Source organism: Aegilops tauschii, chromosome 7 (genome assembly GCF_002575655.3).
Source record: "Aegilops tauschii subsp. strangulata cultivar AL8/78 chromosome 7, Aet v6.0, whole genome shotgun sequence".
In the NCBI taxonomy this organism is placed as follows: Eukaryota; Viridiplantae; Streptophyta; class Magnoliopsida; order Poales; family Poaceae; genus Aegilops; species Aegilops tauschii.
Window position 1 is genome coordinate 37856985 of NC_053041.3, and position 11295 is coordinate 37868279.

Sequence of the window (11295 nt, forward strand, 5' to 3'; positions counted from 1 at the left end):
AAACCAAAAATATTATTGGAAAACAGTATATATTCACAGCCACATGCAAATCTTTTGACAATCATGCATACACAAAGGTCACACGACCCGGTTTAAAATCACAACCAATTCCTAGGTCACAATGTACCCATCCAATTTATTTAAATCTCATTGTTCACAAGATCCACACATTCATATCATATCCAAGTCATGATTCATGGAAGCTCGACTTAACAGGAGGTGTCACCAAGTCCAAAACACGCATACTAGTTGATTCCTAAATTGCCAGGAGAAGCAATTGACAAAGAAAGCCTAACTACATTGTAGTTCACAATATTAACCACAAGTTCAAGAGAAATGCAAAGGATGCCATCACTATAATTCAACTGTACTGATAATGGAACAAACAATTTATTGAAAAACAAAAAATGTTACATTTAGATTAACATTTGTCGTAGTTTTGAATACAGAGCAAAGGTGCAGAAACTTACAAGACACTTTTGAACATTATATTATTGATGGGGCCACAATCTCCACTCTCAACCACATTTGCAAACTTCCAACTTCATGAACTTGCAAGTGTTCATCTTTGTTTTTTTTTGACAGAAAGACTGTAAAGAAACCCCCTACAGTATAATTGGTGCAACAAACCCAAATTGCAAGTACCGTGCCTTGAACCTGGGTGGGTGGGAAGGCATCAGCCCCTTCCCACCACTAGGCTATGCCTTAGTCTGCGTGTTCATCTTTGTTGCTGCCATAGGCCATTCTTCTTTTCCTACATAAGAGAAGATGCTCTTCTAACAAACAACCAACACTCAAAACTCGGACAAAACTCGATATAGCAAATAATTGAAATACTAAGGTGATAAAACTAGAACTAGATCATCTCAATTGGCAGCATACAGGAACAGACATCACACTAACTGAACAAGCAAGGGGTTCAAGAAATCAGCGAGGGAAGAGGTGAGATAATGGAGTACAGAACATAAATTTGGCTTCTGGAGCTTGGTGTTGCAGCAGTCTAAGACGTGGCTTTGAAGATGGAGAAGAACAGGAACATGTAGATGCAAGAGACGATCAGCAGCGGGTGTTGACAGAGTTCAGCAGCAAGCTGTCATTGGGGAAGAGCAGCGTCGTCATTGGAGAGGAGGTAGAAAGTTTAAATTGTGCTGCAAAAAGGCTCTAAATACTAAATGAATAAATGTTCTATCAATTATCTACAAGGAAAGAAAACATGTACGAGAAGAAATAATCATTCTCAGGTGGTTAGTCAAAATATACATGAAAGACACCTTCTATTCTGTTCTCAGGTGGTTAGGGATAGCAATATATGGACAAGGATGCCGCCAAACACACCAAGCATGATTTATTGAACATGTGCCCATATGGTTACCCACAGAAGAGTTGACACATGATAACAATATATGGAAAAATAAAGCATTGTGTACCTTCCTGCTTACAAGGAGCAATCCCTCCCCATGGTCATCCTTCCATAGTTACTTGACCTCCAAAAAGATAGATCCATAGTTACTTGACCTCCAAAAAGACAGATCTGAGAACACAAATTACATTAGTGATCCATAATCCACCATATTATATAGAAGCATAATTTCTAACTCATTCTGCAGGGCCATACATCTTTCCCTACATAAGGGAACATGTTTTTTCAACAAACTACCCATACTGGGAGGTCAAATGAAACTGAATGCGACTTACCAACACGCTTTTGGTCTGAATAAATGATCATGAGCCACTGCAGAAACATAGCGAATTTATCACAAGTACTTTAAGATTACTCAATCAACATCGTTTAAGTACAAAATGAAATTGCTAACTAAAAAGGCAAAATGTACGACTGTACACAGATTTGAAACTAATTTTCAATCGTAAATAGCATTTTTTTTCAACATACAGAAGTTCTTTGCATGGACATAAAATGCACAAAGTTACATATTCAGAATTAAGAATGAAATAGATTTTTTTGTAGCTGTGCAGCACATCTAAACTATTTGACACAACAGCCAGATTGGGTAGGGAAGATGAGAAAGAGGGCCTGGACAGGCAGGGAGTCACCTCTGCACAGGGAGGGAGGCGGATCTGGAAATCGCCGGCCAGGGAGGCGGATCTGGACGTCGCCGGCGAGTTGGGGTGGCGCTCGACGGAGAGGGGGGTGGCGCTCGACGGCGATGTGGGCGGCGCTCGACGGCTAGGGGGGGCGGCCGATCGGAACTGGACGGTCGGGACGGGGGAGGTGGCGGCGCTGGACGGGGGAGTGGGAGGAGTATCTCGATGGGGAAAACTGGATCGGGTTCTAGGTATTTTGACCAAGCCCTCCAGTATTTTGACCAAGCCCTCCTGTTGAGAGCGCAAGTCGCGCGAAATACACCCCGGGAACGAAATTTCAGCGCGCTTTTCACTCTCCAAACGAAAATATCACGCGCCTCAGAAGCGAAAATATCTCCGGGTCCCGCGTAGGTATCTTCCTGACGGTCACATATACGTTCCTGAAGGTGTGCAAAGTGATTCGCGACGTGGATAGTGTCCCGACGCGAACGTGCAACTGCGTTCCTGAAGGTTATTGCATGCCGAGAGCGTCAGGAACGTAACGATCTTTCCCCTCGGTTGACCATCCACGTCAGGAACACGTACACATTCCTGAAGGAGGTATCGCGCCCGTCACGAAAAAGTCCTGTTTGGGGTAGTGTCATGCATGCCTTCCAGTGAATATAAACAAAGTCGGTTTGCCTTTGTTTCTAAAATTGGGCAAACTTCCGATTACACGCACACGTCCGGTCATGCCTTGCACCAGGTATTCTTGTTTTTTCTTGGGGTTGTACTAGGTATTCAGGTATACATAAGCACGCGAGCTTGCCGCCGGCCGAGATACCCGAATATGTATACATAATATTTGGCAAAGCTTGTCACGTGCATGCCAAACTATTTTTTCTTTTGAACGTGCATGCATAAGATGTGTACACATGATAATAAGCCAATTATTATTACACGTGGGTAGGAGTACTTGGTACCTATGATCTGCACTTAAAATTCGTCCAATATTAAAGAAAATTATGTGAGACCTTCAAAATAACAATAATAAAAAAATTTAATTAATAAAACTCATCGAGACGAATGTCCCCTCGTCGAGTTGAGCTTGAGTGTGAAGAAAATCGAGCTTGACTCGACGAATATTTTTTATTCGGCACATTGTTCATATGCAGTTTGGAGAGCAAACTCAGAGATGATATCTTCGTGACGACGTGCGCGTCGTTTTGAAGATGATTGGTTAATAATTATGTGATTTAGTGTAGGCATGTCCATCCACACTTTCTCTAGGGAGCTCGTTGGATCGAATAACATGCATGCTGCCAGCAAACAAAGCAACACTATCATGACTTCGTTCCATGGCGAAACATCATATGCCTTTTCCTGAAATCGGAAACAAAAATTTTACCAATCTCGTCGCGACCGTCTAGCTGCTACAATGCCAGCCGACTTGATTGGAGGGTTTTACAGATTCACGCTGGCCGCACTGGCGCGTTGCACTGCTCCAGTGATCTCCTTGTGTTGATGTAGGCAAGGCATCGGTAGACCGTCAATAGCTCCCCTTTATTGAATGAATCGCCACGCCTTTCACGGCGAGGCAATTTTGATGGTATGCCGGAATGCCATCGGCCTTATGGATGATTTGTGGGGTTGATGTTGCCCCCATGCTTCATTGTTGTTGGAGATGGGTGCCGGAGTGATATCGGCGCCACCTTTACAAGTGCACAGATGCCGGCTTCAAGCGCCCATCATGCGTGTCGGTGTAGACGATTGGTCACCGGGACGGCGGCGGCGGCGTCATGGACCCAAATTGCGATGGTCTGAGAAGAAGCGTGAAGATAAGAGGATAAGGGGGCTTCAAATTAGAGAAGATGAGAAGCGAAGTTGGAGTTGGAGGAATGCATGATCCGTCTCGAGGAGACCAAGGCGAGGGTAAGCATCATTGTCGAGGAGAACTATGTGGTGATGGTGGATCTAACTACAATGGATCCTCTACAGAAAGAGTGGTGGGAGATGAGATGGGCGGAGATCATGCACGAAAGAAGTTTAGCAGCAGCTACTGATGTTGCTTCAGCTGCAGCTATTGCCGCTGCTGCAACAGCTACTGGTCATGGTGGTCGTGCTCCGGCAACCGGTGGCGATGGTATCGTCTATGGCTCCGGTATTGCTTATTCAGTTGGGTGGATGATGGGATTTCTATCGAAATCTTTTGGAAGTTTGAATAAGTACTTTGTCTGGCCGCAGCTTCTAAAATATTTTGAATTTGCAATGTTTCAATTAGCTTTCGAATTAGTTGATGCATTCATCCTTTTCCCTAAAAAGCTTACAAACAACTGGAAATCTATTTTGTGATACCTGAAAAGCGTCGGCGCAGACCAGATCCCGCATTGCGGTACAACTATGCGGGATCTGGTCTGCGCCGACGCCTTTCAACGGCAGAAACAGCTTTGTGGTTTACCACTCGGGAGTAGGTTCCGCGAAATGCGCTATCTGCTAGAGTTGCTTTTACCTCCACCGTGTTTCCTAAACCTAATACTACTACAAGTATCTAAGCAATTGTATTAAATATACATAGAGAAACTACGACAAAGGGGATTATATATTACGCCAACAATTTCTTGTTGTAAAACTTTCTCGGTAAACTACCAAGTATATTTTGTGATGTTTTTTAGTTGAATTGGAACAATTGGATTTATTTCAATTTGGACTGAAATCTAGTAACAAACAATTTGAGTTCTATGGCAACATTAGCCAAATTTTATTTTTTGATCAACGTTTAAAAAAAAAATTAAACAAGTAAAAATGAATATTTTGGGCGAAATTGCTTGCCCGGTCTGCGAACGACAGTTCCTTGCCATCCAAATCTCGTGCCCTGTAGCGCTGCCATGTATGATCGTCCAGTAGTCGGGCACAATATTAGCGTGTGTATAGCAGCAGCAGCACTCATGGAAATCTCACCTTGGGGAGACACGCCACCGATGCCCAGTGCAATCACACCGCCGGCGCCTGCCACCTACAGCCGTAATATCCCACTGTAGCTTTCATCTGCGGCTTGCGCTTCCTGCTAAGAACAATGAACCAGAAGGGCTCGGCGAAGCCCACGCCCTGTGCCTAGCTAGGACCATCCACAAGGCAATCAACGGGAGCAAGACGAGGAAGCAGAGGCACATCTTCTCCGGCCCCGGCATTCCACCGCTTGTATGGGCAGCTTCTTCCCCAACACCGGTCGCCGCGCTCAGCCGCCAGGTTCTCCTTCCTTGGTAAGCGCCGCCGCAATCCCTCTCTCCCACGCGAGACATGTTTCCTGCAGTAGTTCTCGCTGGACTTGTCTTAGTCGGCGTTATTAGAAGGTGATTTGACCCACCGGAGGGCCGCTTACCAGACGTCGCTATCGCTGTCGCCTGCCGGCAGTCACATGCAGGCAGGTCGCGACCTGGCGGCAGGACGGCCAAAGCTGCGTCGTGCGCGTAGAATAGATGAACAGATGGTGCCCTGTACGCTTTTGTTTTTATTTCTGGGAGATGTTTACCTGTAAAGCTTAGCTTAGTTAGTTTTGTTCGGTTTGTGCAAACGCCAACAAAATAATGCAGTCAGCCACGTTGTCTGCTAAACTTGGAATTAAATTTGTCACCCCAACTCCATGTCATCCGAATATGTTAGTAAAAAATGTCCACGCCAAGCAAGTCTACTAGCTACTAGAATTTGTAGGTGTGGTATACAGAGTTCAGTTCCTCTCATAGGCAGAGAAAAAGGGAAGAAAAGTTGTCTTTTCCAAAATCTAAGTACGAGTACAATTTACTTTGGTTCGACCAATGTAAGGTACAATTTACTTTGGACTTAGTAAGCAAAAGGGCCCGTACGTTGCAATGAAAAAAAAAATCATAATCCCCAATGGTCATGACCACATTTTGCTGAATCACCGAGATACACTATCACTCTCAATTTCGTGAAATCATGAACAATTTTTGAAATCATGAACATTTTCTTAAACTCGTAAACATATGTGAAGTTGTTAACATTTTTCAAATTCATGAATCCTTTCACAAATTTTCGAACATTTTCTAAAATCAGGAAATTTTTGAATTCATGAACAATTTATTAAATTTGCATTTTTCTAAATTATGAATATTTTTAGAAACAACTTTCTTGAATCGGCAAACAGTTCTAGAATCGACAAACATTTTTTTGGAAATTGGTGGAACAATATTTCACAAACATTTTTAAATGCATAATCTTTTTTTTGAATCAGCAAACAATTTATGAATGATTAACTATTTTGTATGTCATGAACAGTTCTTTTTATTATTCGGATATTTTCCATTCATCAATTATTTTTGAATTGGCCAAATTTTGTTCAATTTCATTAACATTGTTTAATACATGAACTGTTTTTAAATGATGTTTTGTTTTGATTTCCCGAATATTTGTTTCAAAATTTCGAACATTTTTTGAATAAGCGAACTTTTTTACACAATCACGAATTGAATCCTTAAACATTTTATTTAAAAAAAAATTAGAACTTTTTTGTAGTCCCAGATTATTTAAAGTAGAAAAAAATAAAACGAAAAAAAAAAGTAAAAAACGAAATTTATAAGACAGGCCGCCTTGGTATGGGCCGGCCCAAACAGGCACGCTCCGTCTTCTCCCAGCGGTGCCTACTGCATGGGCCAGCCCAGTTGAGGGATTCCCCTATATAAAACATTTTTTTATCACTTATAGGTGGCATTGGTGGGTAATATTTTGCAATTTTGGGTGTAATTTCTGTGACGTTCGAACAGAATAGGTGCTGGGATATTTTTTTGGGGTGGGGGTTTAAAAGAAAACAGGCCATCTTGGTTACTACCTACCAAACTAATGATCACTTTTGCATATTGCAGTTTGCCATGGGTTTCTTTGCAAGTCTTGTAGTGTTCATGCTGCTGATAGCCCCTTCCAGGTAATGCCCGCCACCAAACATTTAATATTTTTTTTCTTTACATACATACATACATATAACGAATGAAATATTTCTCGTGTTCCCTAATTAATTTCCTTTGCATGCAGACAACAAGAGTGGGTCAGCCAGCGTATGCAAGAACATTCGAACTGAAAACAACCAATTACATTGAGGTGCCTATTTGGTTGGACCAAACGGCAGACCTCATAAGAGCATCACAAATAGTTTTTCACCCGGTATTACCGCCACAACAACTTCACCTGCCGCCAAATCCATGGATCTTCCAGCTTCTAAGGGGCCTTCGACTACCTGATGGAAGTGGTCATGAAGCCATCGCGATGGCTATACGGCCGGACAACAGGTATTGGCTCGGCTATTTCACCTTTCGCACTGGTCGCTGGCATGCGTTTGCGGGAGCGGAGGGATTCTTCAAGAACCCAATTCCACTGGGTTTCGACAGTAGCTACAGTACTCTGGTAGGAGGATGGAAGAATCTGCAGTACGTGCCATTAGGGAAAACTGCGGCAGAGCAGGCGGTTTCAGCGCTCTTTTGGTCTAACGTCGGAACCAAGAGAACAAAGAAAGCTCTTAAGAAGTCAGCAGCAGGACTGCTCGTAATGTTTCTCGAGGGTCATCGGTTTTTTCCCATCAGGAACTTCGTGGAGCAACACTGGAATTCAGGCCATTCAGCATTCCTTTCTGAAAAACTAGCCCGGTTGGTGGTCAACTGGTCTGACATTAGCTGCTCAATATCATATTGGGCTGTCACCGGCGATTGGGCATCCGGAGACGACGCACAATACCTCATTGGATTGGACATCGGGGTGAGCACCGTAGGGGAAGCGCTTTCAACTATCTACCCAATTCTGCAGGCAAAACACTGCAGAAAGTATCCATGATCCTGCTGTAGTCACTCGACTCGACGGATGATCGAGGGAGTTAGACTAGATGCTGTGTGGTGTTGCTACGTAGTAGGCTTGTTTTTATTTCCACAAATTTGCTTCCATGTATTTCCAATTCCTTCAAAGTTGGCGACTGTGCCCATCGGCGCTGTCCATGGCCAACAGCATTAGACTAGTGTAGGGTTTACTTTCTCTATCAGTGTATTCACAACCCTGTAACACCAACGGTTTAATTAAATTATGCTGCACTTTGCATCGTCCATTCCCACCTTGCATTTGCATACCATGTCCTTTTTGTAATACAAGTTACTCCTGGGACACTTGGTTTTTCCATTCCCACCTCTACCATACATTGTGGTTGTGGTTTAACTCTAGTTTCATCTACTCTTCTGGTGGAAACAACAAGTGGTGACTAATTTTTAAATCAAAGAAAGTTACAAGCATATATTTGTTGCTACACTACTTTCTAGAAATTGTTGTGGTGCTCAAGGAGATGCACCTAACTGCTGTTTGATTGGATAGACAGGCCATCATATACGTCCTATATATATCTACATGTTAGTTCATATCTTCTGTATGCAAAATTCTACACTAGTCTTTTGGTATTATTAGGATTGATCTTAGACACTATTAGATGATGACTCACCAAGTACTCTCACAGTTTTCATGAAATTGCACAAGGTTCTCTCACAGTTGTTATTTCTTTTTCCCAATAGACTTAATAAAACCTTTTAGACCCTATTGGTGTACCAAACTATGCTTGTTTTATGTATATTTTAACTATTTTTACTACTGGCTAAGTGTCCATGTGTTGCCACGGAAGAGAAAAAAAACATGCATGTAAAGATTACCAAAGACGAGCCCTACGCGGTCAACCACAGAGGAAGGATTTAGTGAAGTATTATGAGCCACTTTTTGTGCAAACAAAATTAAGTATCAAGCATAACTTCACCAGCGACAATATTCTTCCTTCACACTTAAAGAGGCTGATGTAAATACACAAAGATGAATATATTCTCTCATAGAAGTTAAAAAGCATCGTCTTGTACAATCAATATTTGTGATGCTTTTAAAAAGCAAAAGAATTTAGGGGGGTAAAGATGGTAGCTTCTGTGTGCAAAGCCGTCTGCAGTAAATAGTTAGTTCATATTATCAACGTCCACAGATTTCATGGTAGTGTACAGCCACCAAGCATCAGCTCTAGGAATAAGATGTCGCAGTTTCAAAGATGATCAAGTTGTTTATCTGTATGCTGCATGAAAATAGTAGCAATGACAGAGACATGCAAATTAATTTGTGGGCTGAGCTTTCATGTCTATAAATTATCATCTATGATATGGATTATATAATGCATTTCAAATTCATTTTCAAGAGAATGTGAAGGCATATATAGAAGAGTACTATAGCAAAGCACGTACGTTGCATCTGTTGTGTCCAAGCCCATACTAAATATGGTATTGTAGAGAATTAGGGAAAAAACGAAATCAGAAGCAGAGTACATTAGACCATGAATATGTATCAATCACTATGACCTACGGGCAGCAGAACACAGCAGATTATGGGCATGAATCAACATACCTCACAGCTCCCTGAGGCGCGTAACAGTAGAGATGCTAGCACCCTCCTTCACGTCTGCGAGGTTGTGGCTCCTGCAGTGAGCAGGAACCCTTCGCGTTATACTGCGTCACCCCAGTTTTGTTTTGTTTGACCATCCAGAAATGCCACATGAAGATAACTACAAGTGTCACGTCTTTCATCATGATGGTGAGGCTGTCCGGGAGCCTTACCCTAATATCCTGAACCATGAGTACAAGCCAAGCCATCTTCGCTTTTTTATATATCATATCAGTAAAAGAAGAAAACTGTACTTTGGTGGAGGTAGAATAGATAAGTTTGGTAATACTTTGGTATTTACCAAATAACATCAAAACAGTTTGCAACAGAAACTACTTTTGGGAAACAAAATCGGACAATGGAGAAATAGTCTGGTGACCAAAATACAGATCATAAACATGAAAAAAGCTTGCATCCACCAAAGGAAATGAGTAAAAGCATCAGATGCAGTACCATCTGATATGCATTACCAGTAACTGATTGCAGAGTGAAATGAATCCAATAATATCAGGCTTACATTATTATTTGAGAAGGTTCACCAGGCTTGAACTACCATTATCCCCATATATCTGTACACCATCTGACACAAGCTAATTAATACACTCACCTAGATTTGCCATCTTCCCTTGTGTTGTTAATTTTCGCTGTCTCTCTTCGCCTGTCGCCTAGATTATGTCACTTGTCAATCGAGCAGCGTATTACCGTCGGTTTGCTTTAATAAGTAATAAAACAACAATAGATAAATTATCCATCAGCTATCAACTGCATCCGATAAGCAGAGCCCATAACATGAAAGAACAATTATAACAGGAACAACTTGCATCCGGTAACAAGTAAACTGACGAGCAATGTAAAAAGTCTGTGAAGGAGAAGGAATAACCATGCTACAGTACATGGGTGAACAACAGAATTTCTGTGAAGGCCCAAACTTCAAAGGGTCATAGGATGCGATGCAGCGGCGACAACAAGCAATCACACAGGAAAAATAATATCCACAAAGGAACGAAATACTGCTATCAACTGCATCAAATAGACATAATAAGAAACAGGATCGCCACGATTTATGAAGTATAATGAACATTGCAAAAAAGAATGCCGAGGACACTGCTACCTTGTGACCAGTTGGTGCTGCGGTTTCTCATCGAGGTGAGGTCTTGAACAAGATGGCGCCGCATTCATGGTCGTGTGGCGGAGGGAAACGGGCGCGCAGATCCGCGCAGAGACTAGGCCCGTGCGTCCAGCTCGCCTGCGTGGAGTCGGACGCGGGGTAATGACCACCGCGGGCTCCGGCTGGAACGACCGAGGAAGTTCGGGGATGGTGCTACTCGTGGTCGTGGGGGCTCTCTGCGGGATTCCTCGAGGTAGCGTACCAGAATCTAGGATGCGCGCGATGGCTGGAGCTCGGCTCGGTAGCCCGGCGGCGGAGGAGATCCAGCCGGGGAGCGGCGGGCGGGGGATATTTTTACACGGCGCTGGGGTCGCTAGTCTTTTTCGCGTGCGTGGATGGAGTAAAATGCATGTATGGTCCTTAAATTTGGCAAATCGGTCCTGCAGTACATCTCGCATACGTTTTGTGTACGCTACGTAGTTTCTTTCTTCAGAAAAGTGTCTGTTTTTTATATAAGAAAAGCGATGCAGATTTTATTTAATTACAATATAAAAAACTAAAGTTAAAATGCGGGTTCTACATGTCAATATGAAAAATAAAAACTAAATCTAAAACGGAGGATCAAACCAAAGACTTACTGGTCCCGGGTTGATTAGCCCAAGCTGACCACCAGGACATACGCTGCTACTTGCCGCATTTCATCCCTCTTAGGT

The 11295-nt window shown here is 42.7% G+C and overlaps 1 protein-coding gene and 2 long non-coding RNA genes across 4 annotated transcripts; 1 reads left to right on the forward strand and 2 right to left on the reverse strand.

Annotated features, from left to right (window-relative positions):
- Positions 1 to 374: 374 nt before the first annotated feature.
- On the reverse strand, positions 375 to 2305 carry LOC109747629 (uncharacterized). Of its 2 annotated transcripts, XR_012188739.1 has the most exons (4): positions 2053 to 2285; positions 1696 to 1732; positions 1428 to 1531; positions 375 to 1090 (listed from the first exon to the last, which is right to left on the reverse strand). It is a non-coding gene; the product is annotated as an uncharacterized lncRNA (long non-coding RNA). The 2 variants fall into 2 exon arrangements; XR_012188740.1 differs by lacking the exon at positions 1696 to 1732 and having other exon boundaries at positions 2053 to 2305.
- A 1619-nt stretch (positions 2306 to 3924) lies between these two features.
- LOC141026354 (ribosome-inactivating protein 3-like) lies at positions 3925 to 7914 on the forward strand. The gene is made up of 3 exons (XM_073502767.1): positions 3925 to 4183; positions 6900 to 6958; positions 7066 to 7914. Exons 1-3 carry the CDS (start codon positions 3925 to 3927, stop codon positions 7855 to 7857), a joined length of 1110 nt encoding a protein of 369 aa, XP_073358868.1. The 3' UTR covers positions 7858 to 7914.
- An 896-nt stretch (positions 7915 to 8810) lies between these two features.
- LOC120968192 (uncharacterized) lies at positions 8811 to 10986 on the reverse strand. Its single transcript, XR_006666333.2, has 2 exons — positions 10586 to 10986; positions 8811 to 10186 (listed from the first exon to the last, which is right to left on the reverse strand). It is a non-coding gene; the product is annotated as an uncharacterized lncRNA (long non-coding RNA).
- Between the last annotated feature and the right edge of the window lie 309 nt (positions 10987 to 11295).

Excerpts from the sequence above, each read along its gene's own strand:
- LOC141026354 (XM_073502767.1), top strand. The coding sequence starts at position 3,925 with ATGATCCGTCTCGAGGAGACCAAGGCGAGGGTAAGCATCATTGTCGAG. Across the intron at positions 4,184-6,899 it reads TGGTATCGTCTATGGCTCCG|TTTGCCATGGGTTTCTTTGC; the intron begins GTATTGCTTATT and ends TGCATATTGCAG. Across the intron at positions 6,959-7,065 it reads CTGCTGATAGCCCCTTCCAG|ACAACAAGAGTGGGTCAGCC; the intron begins GTAATGCCCGCC and ends CTTTGCATGCAG.